Raw genomic sequence first — 19,530 nt, 5'->3', positions numbered from 1 at the left:
AAAACTTCCCCCCCCTCCTAAACAACTAAATGCCATGTTGCCATATCATTTTTTTGATTTTTGTTAACATAACTCTGGTTTTACATGGCCCATCAACACAATTTAAAAACTGGTATAAAGTCCACACTTTTTCCGTCAATTGTTCCGTCTGTCCTGCTCACATCTCCAATGGTTGTGCACGTTGTCATTAACGTGGCTTCACTCCACATTAGCCACGCCGCTTTGCTAACTAAAACACTGGTGTTGGCACATAAGGACACTGTCATAGCCTGTCAACGACGTTGATTAGCTGCGTATATACGAATGTGAATCGCATTATTGGCTGGACTATGGGATGGGATGGCATCGTTCTAATCCCATACGGGAGCAGCCAGTCACTTACTGACTAACACTGCAACAGAATTGTTGAAGTTTTAATTTTAATTTCAATTCAGGTTAGATTTTTTTCTGTGCGCAATGCAGATTTTCTGTGAGCAGAGACCATGCCAGCAGTGCGCAACTGTGCACGCGTGCAGCTTAGAGGGAACATTGGCCAGGTACCTACACATTTAATGAGATATCACATTATAACTAAAAGAGGATTACGTTCAACAGCAGGTCTCAGTTTTTCTATATAATAAATTAACAATGTTTTAGTAAATGAAAGAAACCTGTCAGCACCAATCTTTTTGCTTAAACTGTAAGAAATAAATGAAAAAACTGACAGACAATTCTGGTAGTGTATTCCCCAGACTGCCCTGTAATTATGAAGTAGAATGTTTTTGTTAATTCATAGAAAATGTACTATTTTTATTATTTATTTTACTTTGTACATATATATTGTACAAAGTAAAAAAAAATTGTTCTTTTCAGTCATCTAATTATTCATCTATTACTTTATTACTCTAGCATGAATGGGTGAAGTCTTTATCAGCGTGACATGTTGTAAAATTTATTAAATAACAGTTTTCCATAGCTATTTGTGTGGCCAGATTGGAGCTACCCCTGCTTTACTGGGTTGTGATGGGGTGCTACAAAGGGGGCAGATCTCTCTGCCAGTACCAAGAAAGAAAACCATTAAGTTTTCGAATCAGTCGTCTTTTTCATTAAGTGGCCTGATCAGAAGACCAAGAACACTTTGGAATCACTGGTGTAGAAGATGTTCAGCAGGTTTGGGGAACCAGAATCACACAGACCAGGGCAGGAACTCTGAAGACCCAGCCAGGTGGGCAATGAAGAGACGCTCTACTTTTACAAGTCCTCCCACAGACAATGTTGTCTCCCCCCAACATATTATCAAATTTCTTTAACGCTAATATAACATTTTCTTTTCTTTTCTTTTTAAAAAAAAAAAAAAAAAAAAATATATATATATATATATATATATATATATATATGTGTGTGTGTTTGTTTTCTTCTACAGTCTACTACACTATATTCCCTGTTCTAATAATCTAATCTAATAATCCAAACCAAATCCAGAAAAAGTTGGGATCTTGTGTAAAGTGTAAATAAACAAAATGCAATAATTTGCCAATCTCTGTTTTATTCCCAGTATAACACAGAAAAACATAACAATTTTTTAAATTGAGAAAATGCACTGTTATATATATCAACTAATTTTTGATGGAAGCAACCCATCCCAAATAAATTGGGACAGGCCCATGTTTACCACTGTGTAGCATCCCCTCTTCTTCCAACAGCAATGTGTAAAGGTCTGGGAACTGAGGAGACCAGTTGCTGGGATTTTAACTTGTCTTTGGCCCACAGGAGAGAGTGGCCTTTTTGAATCATGCTAACATATAGTTTCTTCTTGCAAGATAGAGCTTTAACTCACATTTGTAGATGATATGGGAAACTATGTTCTCTGAGAAAACATTTGATTATATTGCATACATTGACCATATATTATGGGTGACATATTCAAATTCCACAAAACTTAATGTTGAAGAATATTATTCTTAAATTGTTCAACAATGTAGATGCAGAATTTGGCAGTTTGCCATACCCCTGATCATCTATAGTTCTGAGAAACTCTGTCTCTCTAAGATGTTCTTTTTATAACTAATCAGGTTACTAACCTGCTGCCAGTTAACCTAACTAGTTGCAAAATGTTCCTCCTCCTTTCTTCAGTACCACTTTCTTCTCCAGCCTGATCACGACTTTTTGGGAAATAGATTTGTATATTAGAATTGGTCAAGAAATAATATTAAACAGTGAATAGAAATTTCAAATCAAACAACTTTAAAATGGTTAACTGATTACTTCTTTTCTTTTCCCATTAGGTGCTGTTTTGTATTTTTTTCTGGCTTTAATAAAATTATGTAACACTTTGGAGCAAACAGACAGAATAGCAAGCCAAAGCTGGAGGCCAAAATGGCAAAGGATTCAACTGCATCTGCATAATTTCCAGGGGAGCTGATATAAGCAGGAATAAATGCCAGCCACACAGCACAGAAGATCAGCATGCTAAAAGTGATAAACTTGGCCTCATTGAAGTTGCCTGGCAACTTGCGTGCCAGAAATGCCAGTACAAAGCAGAGACAGGCCTGGAGACCAATATATCCTAAAACACACCAGAATGCAAGGCTTGATCCTACGCTACACTCCAATATGATCTTTGAGCGTTCGTATTTAGTATTTCGTGAAGGATAAGGGTGTGCATCAATTAGCCAAGCGCCACAAATAACTACTTGAACAAGAGTGCAGCTGAAAATAATGGCCCTCTGCTGCTTGGGTCCCAACCACTTCATGATGTTTTCCCCTGGACGGGTGGCAGTGAAAGCAGCCAGCACCACCAGTGTCTTTCCCAGGATGCAGGAGATGCAAAGTGAAAATGTAATGCTAAAGACAGTGTGACGCAGCATGCAGGACCAAAATGTTGGCTCTCCAATGAAAACCAGAGAACAAAGGAAACACAGTGTTAAAGCAAATAAGATAAAGAAACTAAGTTCAGAGTTATTGATACGGACAATGGCAGTGTTTCTGTGGTAAAAGAACACTGCTAAAACAACTATAGTGAGACAAGCTCCCACCACAGAAGTGACTGTCAGGGCTATACCTAAGGAATCATAGGCCAAAAACTCCACTTTTTTGGCGATACAGGCTGTTCTGTCTTTGTTTGACCAGAAGTCCTCGGGACAAAATGTGCATTCTATTGCATCTGAAAGACAGAGAGTCAAAAAGCAAGAGTTCATTTAAATATTGCCTAATTGTATCAGAACATTACATTTAAAATGCTGCGACTTGTAATACTTAGATTTAAACTCACTTGTCTGATTGCTAATCTTGCCATTGTCACATGGTACACAGTCAAAGCAGCAGACAGGCTCCCCACGACGGACAGCCTTCCGGGACCCTGGAAGACAGCTGGCACTGCATACAGACACTGGCACCTGGCAAGGTAGAAAGCATATGAATCCCAACTCTGATGAGTGAAAGAATGTCCTACGAATATAATAGTTAGTTACTGAATTATTTGCTTGGGCCAATGATCATACAAACAATTAAATAAAGGCTAATTGCTTAATCAAATAAGAATCAAAATATGTATTCCTCAAATTCTTCTGTTTAAAGTCAGTGTAAATAAATGCCTGGATTTTATAATGTAGGTTATAATGTAGGTTAAAATTTGTGTCAGTTTAACCCCTGGAAAACTATGCTCAATATTTTCTCCTTCCTCACTTATTAAATAATAGAACCATACTTTTTTCCCCTTTATTCATTTAGTCAATGTAACCAGGAAAAAAAATTGAAAAGGCTTTGCTGTCATTTGCCCACAGAGAAAGGAGTTACTACCTACAAATTTATTCCCTGTAATATTTATGCATCTATCATCAAAACAGAAAAAAGTTATTGTAGCTTCAAGGTATTTAACTTAGCTGCTTTAAAACAGTCATGATGGAATTTGAATGTAGAATTACAAATGCCTTTGATAAGTTGTGCCGTTAGGTTTACAGAGAGGATTGAGTATCAAACATACCTTAGCCTTATGTCTCGTTTTGAATACTGACTGTTTACTATCCATGTATGCAAAGGGATGGACATCAGATCCAAACTGTCCTGCACACCTGACTTACCTCCATCTTAACCTACAGAACTTCAACAGTTGACATCTGAAGGTAAAAACACAGTGTGAGCAGCTTGCCTCACTCTGATCCCCTGCCCACATTATCATGTCCTCCTGGATCACCAGCTCCTCTCCAGCAGGTTTGGTTCCATCAAACAGCCCCACGTTGACAAATTCAATGTTCCCGCTTGTGCCTCGCTGCCAGTTGATAATATCATAATAGGGTATAGAGTCACCCTTCAAGTCAAAGTTTACCTCTTCCCCAGCAATTATAAATTTCACTTCCTGCAGGTAGTACTGGAGCTTGAGAAACCATTACATAACATGAAACACTTAAACAGACATACAGCAGACAAGACTTTAAGTGGTATTAACTAATGGTAAGTATTCTGGACTATACCTGCCAAGGCAGTACATTGTCACTTTGTGCACATGAATGGTTCTTAAAAGGCCCACTGCCTGGTTGACACATGAGAAGGTTGTGCAGGGAATGAGCAATTGCATATACAGCCTTATATACATTATAGGCCACTCTAGGGCTTGATGTATTCAAGTAGGCTGAATGCTGTTTCAGTGGTGACTCTTGCCCTGAGCAAGGTGGCAACTGGGAGGCAGAAGACAGTGAAGGACTACAGCCATACAGAGCCTCCCACAGCTCCTTTACCAGCATATTATTGGGATACCTCTGTGGGTTTACGGTTTCCAAGTAGTTGCTGAGTCTTGAGATATAACCTTTTCTGATGCCAAACCCGACTGTACCTCCCAGATAGGGGTAATACTCTTTCCCTGTAAAGACAGATGCTGTGACCCAGGCCTCACTAGCCACCCACTGGATTCCAGTGATGTTCTGCTTCATGTAGTCTCTCAAGAAAGGCGTCATTTCCCCCTCAGCTGAAAATACTACCACCACTCTTGCCAAAGAGCTACGCATTACCTTTTATAAAGATAATGCATGAGGAAGAAGGAAAGAGTTTGCAAGGAAGAGGGAAGGCAAAATACATCATTTTAAAACATGGCGACAGGAAAAGGCACATTGATATGATATTAGATTTTTGTAATAATCTCATCTGTTGGCATTTGGGGTTAGATTGACTAAAGGCCTGTGCCAGTCTAAAAACACTATTTTGGGATTAAAAAGCAGCTTTTGTAAGGATTTTTGTTCCTGATATACTACAAGTCAATGTTGTTTTGGTAACTGAAAATCACAGACAGGGCTATTTTTTTAATGGCTGGCCTCATGGCATACTCTTTTTTTTTAAGCAATTCTCTTGCAGAGTGCAAAATTTGCTGTCACAAGTATGTAAACATATCACACCGGTGTGATGTTTGCATATTTCCTTAGTTAAATTTAAGACAGAAAAAAATTCTTATTTTGTGCCTGATGGAGTTGTGCTGTTGGTAGAAGCATTCATGTATCAGTAGTATACAAAAATGTAACTAGCGTAGTGTCCGAACCTTGGCTCTGTCTACTGATTTTTTCCTTTACAATACGGGTATTTTGAATCAAACTGAGCAGTTTAAACTCTCTTTTTACTTTAAATGATCAAACTGCATTATATTTGCAAACCTCTTTCAGCATTAGGAATTCAGAAGTTTTCAAGTGAAAAAGGAAAAACAGCTTTCTAATAAAAGTCATATCAGGGATGGTCTCTACCTACCTGCATGATCTCCAGTGCCCTCTGTTGATTGTAGAGCAGAGGAATCATTTCTTGGTATGCCACACACACGCTGGTACCCTGTAGTTCTCTCATTAAGCCTTGCACAGCAAAACGGCCATATTCATGATCTCCTCGCACCACCCCCACCCAAGTCCAGTTAAAGCGTACCAGCAGCTGAGCAATTGCTTTCACCTGGGTTCAACAGAATAAATTCAGCTTACTCAGTTCACTGACATATTTTAATAATGTTGAAGTCTTAATATGCTATTTAGACTCTGATGTAGTATATCAGTGGAAGACCAAATTAATTAATTACATTACTGGTATTTAGTCTGAATATTTTAAATCTTACTTATTTATTCAGTGTAGTTTCAAAACTACACCACAAAATGCCATGGTTTGTAAATCACTACATTGGTTATACATTGTGGTTATTTCAGTAAGGGAACAACTGAAAATACATAAAGATTCAACATCTATATTTTAAATGATAGAGCACTGACAAATCATTCTGTTTGTTTTGTTTTCAGGCCCTTACCTGATAATCATCATTAGGGATTACCCTGAAAAAGGTAGGGTATTTTGTTCTGTCAGTGAAACATGCACATGAAGAAAAGTAACTGATCTGTGTAAAGCAAAAAAAAGGAGAGGAGAGTATAACAGATCATAATGATGACTTGCAGGTTTGGAGGATTTAGAACTAAAAGAGGCATTATTACCATTGGGATTTGGAATGGCTGGAGGATTCTTGACACCACAATGGACTGAGCAGAACCAGATTCACCAATTACAGCAAGGAGTGGAGAAGCACCGCTACACATGGGAGAGTCATCTTCACTCATCCCGTTTAGTACAGCCATAGCAGCTCTCTGGCCAGTCAGTGGATATGCACACGAATCAAAGATTTTGTACCCCAGGGTGTAATTTGGCAAAAGCTCCAGATTCTGGTTTACCTCCTCAACTGCCAGCCTCATCGTTTGAGCCCAGCGGAAAGCCCTGGGATCAAATCTGTGGCTCAGAAGACAGAAAAATACAATACACATTACACACAACAAGAGTGGAGAAACACTGAAAACAGTGTTTTCGTTTCGAGCGTTGTTCTGATTTAAAATTAGTAGTAATGTGACTTACAGCTGTCTTGTGCATTAGCACAGTAGATTACTTTTCCCCTGTTTTCTTACTCTCTCTTTCTTACAGCAAGTTAGGCATATTGTCTAAAACTTTAGATAACATTAACACTGTATTGTAGTAAATAGCATGTATAAATACTCCATATAACAATACAGTCCACAGGCAGTGCAACAAAATGACACATTATTCAATAAATAATAGATAGACAGAAACAGTGTACTATGCTCACCCATTACACTTCACTGGCGGTGGTTTGTAGGTACAGTTAAGGTCTGGCATTTCTTGGTTATAATGAAGGGGAAAGATTCCTGCAATAATGTAGTCACCCTCAGCTATAAAGCCTGGCTCAAAGCTGTTTTGAAGAATGCACACTTTTCCTGCAGATGTGGCTGAAGAGGTAAAATTAGAGGTTTGTATGTAAACTAAGGTAAGTATACCAACATGATAAAGCAAAGGAAGAAAGGTAAGTAGATGCATAGTGTTACACATTCCCACAAAAACAGGAAAAGTTTTTAGGCAACGTTATATACTGTATCTAAAGTCAGTATATGGCCCTCCCATTATCAGTATATCCAATCCAGAGCTGTGTGGTTTGGTCATCAGCAGCCCCACCTCATTTACTAAAAATGTTTACTGCACTCTGAATGGCATTGTACTGGAGTTAGAATATATTTTAAATATTTTATTGGGAAAACATACATCAATTAAACGCCAATACATTTTAATATATTAAATTATGGTTAGTCTTTAAAGAAAGGATTAATTAATAAAGTTTACTTATGATGACCAGTAAGGTTTTCTTGTGCGTGGCTGTGTGTCATTTTGTCTGTAAACGTTTTGATTGAATTTCCATAAATCGTTGTAGGGGGTGAGGTCATGTTAACATATCCAGCATGATAACATATCCCAAGGTCTATTAGCAATTATAATGCTATATAGAGTGATTTAAAACTATGCTTCTTACTGCCATTGTTTGTATTAACAACATACAGGCATATAGGGAATGATATATGGGAATTCTAAATATAACATTATGTTGGATCTCTGACCTCTTCCTCAAGAAAACTTTTTTGACCTTGAAACCTACATAATGTTTATATAGAATTTATATAAACATTATGTAGGACGTTAAGAGTAAATACTGTCCAGACACTGAGTTGCCTTGGAGGAGGTTTGCAATCTAGGAGTGGTTCTTGTTTAACTGAAAATTTCCCTGTCCTTTTGCAGGGACATTTTAGTAGTATAATTACAGTCTGTTATGCTCATTTGTTTTGAGAAGTGAGTTACCGTAAGTGTTTGCATTGGAACAGAATATCTTTTGTTTTGTCACATGTCAGAGAAGACTTACATAGCAAAGTGATAAACAAAAACAAAGGTGTGCCTCTGGGTCATTTCTAATGCTAGAATAACAATTTCTAATGCGGAAAGGATCCATAAACTGCAATATGTAAGTAGTTTTGGTCCTTTACACAACTTTGTTTGTATATTCAAGAAAAAAATGCAAAAATAAACAAAAAAATGCAAAAATAAACAAATTTAATTTGGTTCAAGTAATTTCTTCAACAACTGTGCAAAGGTGCCCCAGAGCATATTCAGCAGCAGTAAGATATAAGATGAAAGGTGGGGCACACACCCTGAAAAGCACAACCAAAGAGCTTGGATTGCATACAGGAAAATTGGTGATGCATATGGATTAGAAATCCCTGACTTCCAATGGTAAAGTCCAAAGTGTCTGAGTGATAACAGGAGCATTAATGGCCAAGATGAATAGCATATCCAGCCTATTCAAAGCAAAACATTAGTGGTCTCTGTCCTGAAGATAAAATGCAAAACCCTGAAACCCTCTGGTAGAGGACCAAGCTTGAAAATAAGACACAGACAAAACCCAAGGGGGTGAGAGGGATACGTATCCAATTTAACTCAATTCAGTTAAATTCAATCCACTTCAATTCATTTCAGTTCAATGGTGTAAAATATTCCGCCAGTGAACCCAAGAGCATTGGAGACATGTTCTCTGGAATGACAAACCATGCTTCTCTCTCTTGCAGTTTAATGGATGAGTCTAGGTTTGGCTTTTGCTAGGCAAACAGTACTTGTCTGACTGAGTTGAAGAGTTAAAGCTGTTTTAGTTGTATAGAGTGGGACAATATCATATTAAAGCTATGGGATGTCAGTCAAATTAATATTATTAATGTGTGTGTGTGTGTGTGTGTGTGTGCGTGTGTGCGTGCGTGCGTGCGTGCGTGCGTGCGTGTGTATTTCACCCAATAGCATGCTCTAAATTACCTACTGGTTACCTTAAGTGATGTTTCAGCCCCTTTGTGGGCAGTCCTCTCAGATCTGTGTCCCACAGTATATAACTAAACTGTGTCTGTAAATATCATATTTCTTGTTTTCTTTTTATGTATTTTCTATCATTAAGGTTTTACAGCATTCCTTCAAACCTGAGTTAGCTATGACATTGTTGATTGCATGGCTTTTTATATTTCTTTATCTTATGAACAACAAACATGGCTCAGCTGCTGTTTTGGATAACTGTGTTTTTTTGGGAGAAGAGGATAAAAATAGTCTTTACGAGGATGGAGATGTAGTTATAGGGGGTTTATTTCCTTTACATTACAGTCCTGTGTTTTCTCATTCAACCTATAAAGAAAAACCAAAAACTAATATGTATAATTAGTAAGTGATTATTATTCACAGTAGTTAACACACATTTGCTACTGTAACACACAAACTCATTTATGTCTGTTTACGGTTTACATGTGTGTGTTTGTGTGATGTGTATCGTATGATTAATTGTTTCTACACTTCTGTATAGTTTCAGCTCTCGTGCCTTGCGGTGGATGCAGACCATGACTTTCACAATTAAAGAAATCAATGGCCGCAGTGATCTCCTGCCACACCTAAAGCTAGGTTTTCACATCCATGACAGTTGTGATGACATACCTGTGTCTCTGAGAGCTTCTTTGTTGTTGGTTAATGGGCAGCCAGACAAAGGCTTCAGAGCCGAGAGTTTCTACAGAGACAAAGTTCTAAAAACCAATGGCTATAACGTAGGCTGTGATGCTGTTCGCCAAACTGTGTCTTCAGTAATCATAGGAGATGCTGGCTCTGGGGTGTCTATGGCACTGCTTCGAAGTCTGGGTTGTTTCCATATCCCTCTGGTGAGACAGTCTGACCTGCATCTGCTAGTGCTGAATGTAATACTCCTGTGTTTGTAATTACACCTTTATCAGGTTTGCAGTGTCGATTAACTAATTATATTTTAAGAAATATATAAATACATTCAAATGTAAAAACATTTTCAACTTACCCTCTTTTTTTTTAATAAGTAGTAGACTTACAGCTCTCTCTTTCTGCATTTTAAATAGTGTGAAAATCCTATATCAGTGGATCATTATGAGGGCAGTGGTATTATATTGTTGATGCTTGTTTCACAGCCCTTTCAGCAACTCATCATGCTAATGGTTAACTAATGTTTGCTGTAAATCTAGGTGAGCTATTTTGCATCCTGCAGCTGTCTGAGTAACCAAAGGGAGTTCCCTACCTTTATGCGCACCATGCCTAGTGACACCTTCCAGATTAGAGCTCTGGCTCAACTGGTTAGTTATTTTGGCTGGACCTGGGTGGGAGTGATTGGTGTGGAATCTGATTATGCCCGTTTTGCCATCCAGCTCTTCCTTCAGGAGTCAGTGCACTATGGTGTGTGTGCTGCCTACACACATTTCTACCCTGTAGTGGTCAGTCAGCAGGCTCTAGATGACCTACTGAATGTCATTCAGGTACCTCTGCATCTATGTTAATATATTTTTATATCTATATATTTGTAGAATTAGTAATAAAAATGACTTGTTTCATATTTATTATATTTAAAATATTAACTTTAAGAAAGAAGAATATTCAAAGAGGACCTAGTTTCTACATACAATCCATTATTTAGGATTTTTACAATTAATTAAGTATTAAATATATCTAAATTTCCCATTATTAGTTTTCATCCTCAAAGGTCATCATTAACTTTTCTGGTGAGTCGGAGATGCAGAGTATTCTGAGAGAGATCATGCGTCGGAACATGACTGGCCTGCAGTGGATTGCAAGTGAGGCATGGGCCACTGCCAAGTCACTCTGGGAAAAGTCTGGAGATCTTCTGATGGGAACATTAGGATTTGCGATCAGGAGAGCTGCCACAATTCCTGGGCTTAAACAACATCTCACCAGTCTTACAGCATCCTCTCTTCATAAATCAGCTTTCCTGGCAGAATTTTGGGAAGAGACTTTTGACTGTCGACTAAATGGGTCACTGAATACCCATTCTCATGGCTCTGACAATTTCTTTGACAGACAGCCATGTAAAGGGACAGAGGATTTAAATGATGTTTACTCTCCTTATTCTGATGTGACACAGCTAAGAGTGTCATATAATATCTACAAGGCTGTGTACCTAGTTGCCTATGCCCTACAAGATTTGAGTAATTGCAAAGTAGGAAAGGGGCCTTTTCTTAATGGCACGTGTGCAGACCCCAAAAATTTTAAACCGTGGCAGGTGAGTCAAATTATGGGTTCAATGTTATCTTAAAATACTGAAGTCAAATGTCCCATATATTTTCTTTAAATAACATTTTATTTCTTTTTGTTACAGCTCATTCACTATATGAAACATGCAAATTTCTCAGCACTGGGAGAGAAAGTCAATTTTGATCAAAATGGTGACCCCATTGCTTATTATGATCTAATGAACTGGCAGAGGGCGCCTGATGGCTCTCTTAATTTGGTGAAAGTCGGCTTCTATGATGCCTCATTACCTGGACACAGCCTAGTTATTAATGACTCAGTGATCCAGTGGCCTCTAGGAAAGAAGGTGTGTTCTCCGAAAACAGGCCTGAGACCATGTTCACCTTTTAGACTGTTGTATGCACTGTTGATCAAAACATCAACTTATTTGTTCTTATTAGTGTGCAGCATATTTTGTTGTTAACATTAGAATTACCAAGGGGTCGTTTTGAAACCCTGGAATTTAAAAATCAAATTATTCTGTTAAATTAACAGCCCATCTTCTCGCATTTGGTCACTTTTCAAGTTGATTTATTACTGGATGCGTGGGATAATAAAATAAATAAATTATGACCACTTATATCTGGAACTTGACACCATAGAAATATGTAAACAACAACCCTGAATGCTGAATTGCCTAGCAGCATATTTTATTTACAGACATTTAAATATGAAGGCTGCAATAACATGAGCCCAGGCTAGCTAGATCTGATTGACAGATAACTATATCAGGGACTTTTATTAGATAAAAGGATGGGTTTTCGAGTTGGGTCAGAGTTGGGGAGTGCATGACGGAACAGGAGGAGAAATGTGTGGGTTGTTGGCTGAGCAACAGAGAAGCCATAGCTGAATTGAGCAGAGTCCAGAGTGTAGAGTGCTAATCAGAGACCACAAGAGCCAAATCAGACAGGTTTCAGGCCAGAGGAGCATAGCTGAAGCAGTGAAGCGCTGCATACTCAGCAGACCAGTATGGACACTCAAAGAGAGCCAGGGGCTGAGAATGTAGGCTGTGACAAACTTTCACCATTGTATGTTTACAATAATGAATGTATTGAAGTTATTAATGTTGACCTCATATTAATGACCATAAGTTGCAGTTGAATGCATATACCATAGTAATATACATACATTTGTGAACACCACAAATTATTTACAAAGTTAGCATTTCACTTTATTTCACTTTAATGTAATTCATGGCTATGCTGATCTTTTCTTTTTTTAAAGACATAATATAGCTCAAAAAAAAAAAACCCAAACATATAGCACTCATAATAAAAATTATAATTGGTACCCTTGTATTCGTCGCTTGAAGTTTTATTAAAACTTTATTATTCAGCTTTTTCCATAATACCTGTAAGCTTGACTTGGGTTTACTTTGTAAATCTATAATGCATATTTATTCTCATATAGAACAAGTTACTTTTGGATTTGTGTATAAAAATAAAATTTGACTCTATAGTTTCTGAGCGATTAAACTCCCTGTCAGGCTATCCAGTCTGTATGCAGCAGCAGCTGTCCACCAGGTACTCGCGTCGTCAGGAGAAAGGGGGAACCCATCTGCTGTTATGACTGTGTTCCCTGTACTGAGGGAGAAGTTAGTAATAAGACTGGTATGTTTTCCTTCTTTATTTTTAATCCAAACATATATTTTTATGTTGGCATTTAAAATTTGGCTTCAATAAAGTAAAAGTTATGTTCTCTGTTCATCACCAGATTCTTTGGAGTGCTCACACTGTTCAGCAGACACATGGTCCAATACAGCCAGGAACCTCTGTATACCAAGGACTACTGAATATCTATCTTACTATGAGTTTATGGGTATTCTATTATGTGTTGCATCTGTTTTTGGAGCCTGTCTTTCCCTTTTCATCATCACCATATTCATTTCATTTAAAGACACACCACTGGTTCGGGCCAACAATATGGAACTGAGTTTTCTCCTCTTGGCATTCCTTGCCATTTGTTTCCTTGTTGGCTTGCTGTTTATTGGTGTGCCTTCAGACTGGCTTTGCCGTATTAGGTACCCAGCATTTGGGATCAGTTTCGCCCTCTGCATATCATGCCTCCTCGCCAAGACAGCAGTGGTTCTGATGGCGTTTAGATCCACACTACCAAGAAGTAATGTTATGAAATGGTTTGGATCTAACCAGCAGAGAGCCAGTGTGCTTTTAGGAACAGCTGTCCAGGTAGAAATCTTGACGCTATCAATATTGATTCATATTGTCACTTAAAAATGACCATTCTCCTGTTATTTTTGAATTCTTTCAGGTAATAATCTGTTTTATCTGGCTGCTCACTAGTCCACCTCATGCCAACAATAATACAGATTACCACGGGGCTACCATCATCAAGGAGTGTGTCCCCGGTTCAGAGGTCGGCTTCTGGTCTGTTCTTGGATACATTGGCATCCTGGCTTGTGGGTGCCTTCTAATGGCTTTTTTAGCTCGAAACCTGCCTGATAATTTTAATGAGGCAAAGTTCATTGCTTTCAGCATGTTAATATTTTTTGCAGTGTGGATTACTTTTATCCCAGTCTATGTGAGCACAGCTGGAAAATATACAGTAGCGGTTCACATTTTTGCCATTTTAGCTTCAGCTTTTGCACTTCTTTTTTGCATTTTTGTTCCAAAGTGCTATATTATATTGCTAAGACCAGAAAAAAACTGCAAAAAAAAAATCATGCAAAGATGAAACTACATTTTTTGGTGTTAAAAAGTGTAATAAATAAGAAATAGATTTTAAACACATAAACCTACGCTTGTGTTGCTAAACCTGGAATTTAAATTAAAAAAACAAAAAAAACTAAACAAATTGAAATTCTCTTGCGTCATATGAACAGCATGCAACAATTATACAACCTACATGCGCTGACCTGTAAGAACTTTCTTATTTGGAGAGTCGATAGACCTGGGTACATGCTTGTTGTAACATCTTTTCTCTGATTGTCAAGTGATAGTCCATAATAAATTTATATCTACTTTTCACTGCCTCTGGCTCCTTATGAATTATTTCTACCTGAAGTACTCTGAAGAGATCGTATCTTTAATTTTCTATGTCACACTGAATAACCTGGAAAAATAAATATAGAAAATATGTTTTATTTTAAAATGATAATGAGACAGTTTTTGGAAGAACTTCCCATTACAGCTTGGTAATTTGGTAACAGTGAGGTAACCGGTGAAAAAAATATTTTAATAATAGGCCATTAAATTCAATTACCAAAGCAATAATCAAGGAAAAATATGAATATATTCATAACAATATGGTAGATAGATGATATGGTAGATTGTAGACAAAATTACAAAATCTAATGTAAAATGTAAGGATAGTCATGTTGGTTTTTACATTTTATTGCTGAAGTCTGTTCTCACAACAGAAACAATTCCAAAAACAGTTGATTCTCTTCATCTGGACATAGTGTTTTTTTAGAGGGAGAAACGATTCGTTTACTCCAAGGTTATTATCGTTAACGAAAACTAACGAAATAATGAAAACTAGAAGTGAAAAAACATTTTCGTTAACGGAAATAAATGTAAAAAACAAAAAAAGGAAAACTAACTAAAACTGTAATGAGTGTTCACAAAACTAACTAAAATTAACTGAATTTATAGCAAAAATGTGTTTAGTTTTCATTGATGTGTGCGTGTCATACAATAGTCAAGGGTGAAAATGAATTTTAGTTTCCAGATTTTTTTCTTGCTGTGTCTCATTATGCCAGCAGGTGGCAGTACGTTAGTCGAGTCGTCTGTGTTGCTGCTCCGTCCACACGCAGAATCATGTCAGGAAAAGTCTGGAGAAAGCGCCAGAGTCCAATTTGGGATTACTTTGAATATGACTGTGTTTTGGATAAAGCAAGTGTCTTGTAGTGGAAAGAGATAAATTATGAGGGACATTTCTAAAGGGAAAAAAAATCCCACAAACCTTAAAGTGCACTTGAAAAGCTGACACAAGAAGGCTAACCTAGCTTACCTTGAGAAGGTAAGGGAGCACACTCAACCCTCATCCCCAGAAAACAGAAGCTAACCCCAGGCAAGGCAGCGTGATGCATCCCGAGACAACAGGACGGGGATATCTACATAACTGTGTGAGTCAATTGCCTTCAAAAAGTTTATCAATTCACTTGAACCAAAATTACGAACACCCGGTGCTGCAAGAGTTAATAGTCTCATTGGGGCCAAGATATACATTTTATAGTTGCCTGGTATCAGTGGTTGTTCATCTGCCTTTATTTATTTATTTATTTATTTATGTATTTATTTATTTATTTATTTAAAGAACCCATAGGTGGGAATGTGAGTTGTCTGTCTCTGCGTGTTAGCCCTGCGACAGACAGGCGACCTGTCCAGGGTGCAGGGTATGGTAGCTGGAATAGCAACATACCCAAGGATAAGCAGAAGAGAATGACTGATATGATGAAACTGGGATTTTGTTACACTTAATTTTTGCAAACACAAATAAAACTATAACTGAAACTAATCAAAACTAAACTGAAACTAAGGATTTTCAAAAAAATAAAAATTAAACTAAACTAGCAAACAATTGGTAAAAACTAATTAAAACTGATAAAAAATTGAAAATCTGAAGTCAAAACTAAATAAAAATAAAAACTAATGAAAATTGCAAAACTATTAAAACCCTGGTTTACTCATCCAAGTGACTTCTTCAGTCTCAGCTGACTGCAGGTTTCCCCAACTTTAAACAGTACCTTTGCACAATGACTGAACTAGCCCACCGAATGAGCGATGGGCTGTGAGGTCAGTTCCTTGATCATTAATATGCAAATTGTCATGACCACTGATCACCCACCATTGATCAATGACCATTTCACAGGGCATATAGCCAGTTTGTTATTACTTAGCTTTGAAATGCAAGAGAAAGACCAAAGACCAAGACAGACTTTTAATTAATTTGAAAGCCTGATGCCTAGCCTTGTACTTTTTATCTGATTTAGTGCTCAGCTCAGATAAAATAATTATTGTGGGTGATTTTAACATCCATGTAGATGTTAAAAATGACAGCCTCAACATGGCATTTAATCTGTTATTAAAATCAATTGGCTTCTCTCAAAATGTTAAAGAACCCACTTTAATCACACTCTAGATCTTGTTTTAACATGTGGCATAGTAACTGAACATTTAACAGTGTTTCTTGAAAACCCTCTCCTGTCTGATCATTTTCTAATAACATTTATATTTACAATCATTGAGTACACAGCAGTGGGGAATAGACTTCATCAAAGTAGATGTCTTTCTGAAAGTTCTGTAACTAAATTTAAGAATATAATCCACCCACTGTCATCATCTTCAATGCCCTGTACCAACATAGAGCAGAGCAGCTATCTGAACACTGCTCCAACAGCGGTAGATTATCTTGTTAATAATTTTACCTCCTCACTACGTACGACTCTGGATACTGTAGCTCCTGTGAAAAATAAGGCCTCAAATCAGAAGTACCTGACTCCGTGGTATAATTCTCAAACACCTAGCCTAAAGCAGATAACTCGTAAGCTGGAGAGGAAATGGTGTGTCATATACATACATACTATATGGAAGACAAATATATGAATTTAATGCTAAAATAACAATATTTCATTATCACTAAGAACTCGTGAAAGTATACGTGTGGAAAGACTTTTCTGACATTCACTGACATTTTGTGGTCGTGATCATTTGTCATGGAACTGAAACCAGCAGTATTGGATCCAAAATGTAGGACTCTCAGAGACGGGACTGAACTCAAAATGCAGCTTTATTGCAAAGGAGGAATGAGCGCTGGGAAAACAGATAGAGATGACATTAGTAGACAGAAGCAAGGAGCACAAGAAGCAACTGAACTGAGCCTGGTTACCACTCTTAAGGGCAGATAATCTGGCAGAGACTGGATTGATGAGCTAGACCATTTAGATTTCAGATGATTAGGTTGATAAGACACAGGTGATTCAGCCAGGGTATGGGAAGGCTCTGAGCTCATGGTATCAATTTGAAAATTCTAGACGACTTCTTTCTAGAGTTTGGCATTAACAATATTTTCAGAAAACTTGATCTGAGGTTACTGAGATTCAAACTAGTCTAAGATTGTTAGTATTGCAAAACCAAAATACTCGCCACCCAGTTGATGTCTTATATCAGTGAGTTTCTGTCAAAAAATTCATTTTCTGGTTTGATTTAAGGTGGTGAATGCTGGGCCTAAGCCTGAAAATCTCTCTCAACAGTCCTAATGAGAATTCTCAGGAAAAACTCATGTCTAAAAGGCAGTGGGCGAAGAACCAGCAAATTATTTAGAAACTGATTTCATTCTTAATGTCTGTGTAACCATTACATTACGAAGACTATAGCTTCCAACATAGAACGTCAATGTAGCAAATTAGACTGGCGCATATGGTACTCCAGTACAAAAATTTTATGGACAGGATTTCTAGGCGCAGCCAAGTAGCGGAGGGCTTTCGCTTTGGTGGCCTCAGAATCTCATCTCTGATTTTTGCAGATGATGTGGTTCTGTTGGCTTCATCGGGTGAGGGCCTCCAGCTCGCACTGGAACGGTTCGCAGCCGAGTGTGAAGCAGCAGGAATGAGGATCAGCACCTCCAAATCTGAGGCCATGGTTCTCAGCCGGAAAAGGGTGGAGTGCCCACTCCGGGTCGGAGATGAGTTCCTGAGATCCGGAGCCGGAGATCGACAGACGGATTGGGGCTGCAGCTGCAGCTGCAGTAATGGCCTCTCCCTTAGAGATAGGGTGAGAAGTTCGGCCATCCGGGAGGGGCTCAGAGTAGAGCAGCTGCTGCTCCACATCGAAAGGAGCCAGCTGAGGTGGTTCGGGCATCTGACAAGGATGCCCCCTGGGCGCCTCCTGGGTGAGGTGTTCCAGGCATGTCCCGCCGGGAGGAGGCCCCGGGGCAGACCCAGGACACGCTGGAGAGATTATATCTCTCGGCTGGCCTGGGAACGCCTTGGTATTCCCCCGGATAAGCTGGAGGAGGTGGCTGGGGAGAGGGAGGTCTGGGCCTCTTTGCTTAGGCTGCTGCCCCCGCGACCCGGCCCCGGATAAAGCGGATGATGATGGATGGATGGATGGATGGATGGATGGCATACGGTACTTATAAACAAAATGATATTGTTTGGTTAGATATAAAAACAACTTGCCACTGTTGCTGGAGAACATAAAACATATGCCACACAAGCATGTTCACAAGCAAATCCTTCAATCTATAATAAATGACGGGGTCACCAATACATGTAGCCAAGAAGTTAGGTGCTTGTATTAATGTGCTGGGTTGAGTTTGGCATTTTTAAACCTTATTAATTGCTCTTCTGCCAAAGGGAGACTGCATTTGTCTGTTTCTCTAGAAAGTCATGTAATAATAAAATAAAATAACATGAAAATGTCAGATGATTTTATTTAAAGTTATTATGACATTTATATAAATAAATTATTCACACAACATTTATGTGTTCCTTTCAACATTCCTGAAATTATTCAGAATTTACCATACAGGTCACTTTAGTATTAAATCTAGATGGTACGAAGCACTATATCATTTCCAGAAATGGCCCACTACATTACACAAGTAGTGCCAACATATTGCCAAACAGCAGTTGCCTCAAGAGCTGCTTTACCCTTCAAATGGAACTAAGAGCATGTGGTAGAAGGGAAAGTTTACGCCAGTTTTGTTCATTTATTGGGAAAGGCAGGCACATAAAATGTTATTCTTACTTTACTGGTGTAAATCAATGACCCACTAGAAATCACACAACAGCTGCAGCAGGGCTTTGATAAATGTTTACTTTTACAGATGTAACTGATGTAAGACTTCACATTATTCCTCATTTTAGGAAAGCAGAAATCTTTAGTGGTTGATTTGTTAATTTTACACAGTTTTTTACATTTATGGATCACAGACATAGGACATATAATTATTCCCCTGATAAGTAGTAAATGTAGCTTATTTCTTCCTTTTGCATTTCATGTCATATTTCATGTTTTTTCAATGGAACACATGATTATTTCAAAGGATTTACTGTGTTTTGTTTAGAATAGTGTTACAGAGACTGATAAGCAGGCAACAGTTTATTTTTTTAATCTTAAATTGTGTTGCATGTGTGTGCATGTCTATTTTTAGATGGACAAAATTTGCATACAATTACTG

At 38.0% G+C, this 19,530-nt stretch overlaps 2 protein-coding genes across 2 annotated transcripts; one reads left to right on the top strand and one right to left on the bottom strand.

Moving 5' to 3' along the window:
* Positions 1 to 2,240: 2,240 nt before the first annotated feature.
* LOC147314720 (extracellular calcium-sensing receptor-like) lies at positions 2,241 to 7,326 on the bottom strand. The gene is made up of 10 exons (XM_086262679.1): positions 7,323 to 7,326; positions 7,067 to 7,226; positions 6,426 to 6,714; positions 6,245 to 6,331; positions 5,707 to 5,898; positions 4,713 to 4,982; positions 4,449 to 4,652; positions 4,132 to 4,351; positions 3,251 to 3,367; positions 2,241 to 3,142 (listed from the first exon to the last, which is right to left on the bottom strand). Exons 1-10 carry the CDS (start codon positions 7,324 to 7,326, stop codon positions 2,241 to 2,243), a joined length of 2,445 nt encoding a protein of 814 aa, XP_086118805.1.
* Positions 7,327 to 9,665: 2,339 nt separating this feature from the next.
* Positions 9,666 to 14,079, top strand: LOC147314719 (extracellular calcium-sensing receptor-like). Its single transcript, XM_086262678.1, has 7 exons — positions 9,666 to 10,001; positions 10,332 to 10,619; positions 10,829 to 11,380; positions 11,477 to 11,695; positions 12,875 to 12,998; positions 13,102 to 13,574; positions 13,657 to 14,079. Exons 1-7 carry the CDS (start codon positions 9,681 to 9,683, stop codon positions 14,077 to 14,079), a joined length of 2,400 nt encoding a protein of 799 aa, XP_086118804.1. The 5' UTR covers positions 9,666 to 9,680.
* Positions 14,080 to 19,530: the final 5,451 nt, after the last annotated feature.

This window comes from Aulonocara sp. 'chitande type north' Nkhata Bay, linkage group LG14 (assembly GCF_057382095.1).
Source record: "Aulonocara sp. 'chitande type north' Nkhata Bay isolate Kocher_YH1m ecotype deep benthic linkage group LG14, A_spYH_male_GT1.1, whole genome shotgun sequence".
Classification (NCBI taxonomy): Eukaryota; Metazoa; Chordata; class Actinopteri; order Cichliformes; family Cichlidae; genus Aulonocara; species Aulonocara sp. 'chitande type north' Nkhata Bay.
The sequence above is the reverse complement of the archived record's forward strand: the minus strand, read 5'-3'. Positions and strand labels throughout refer to the sequence as shown.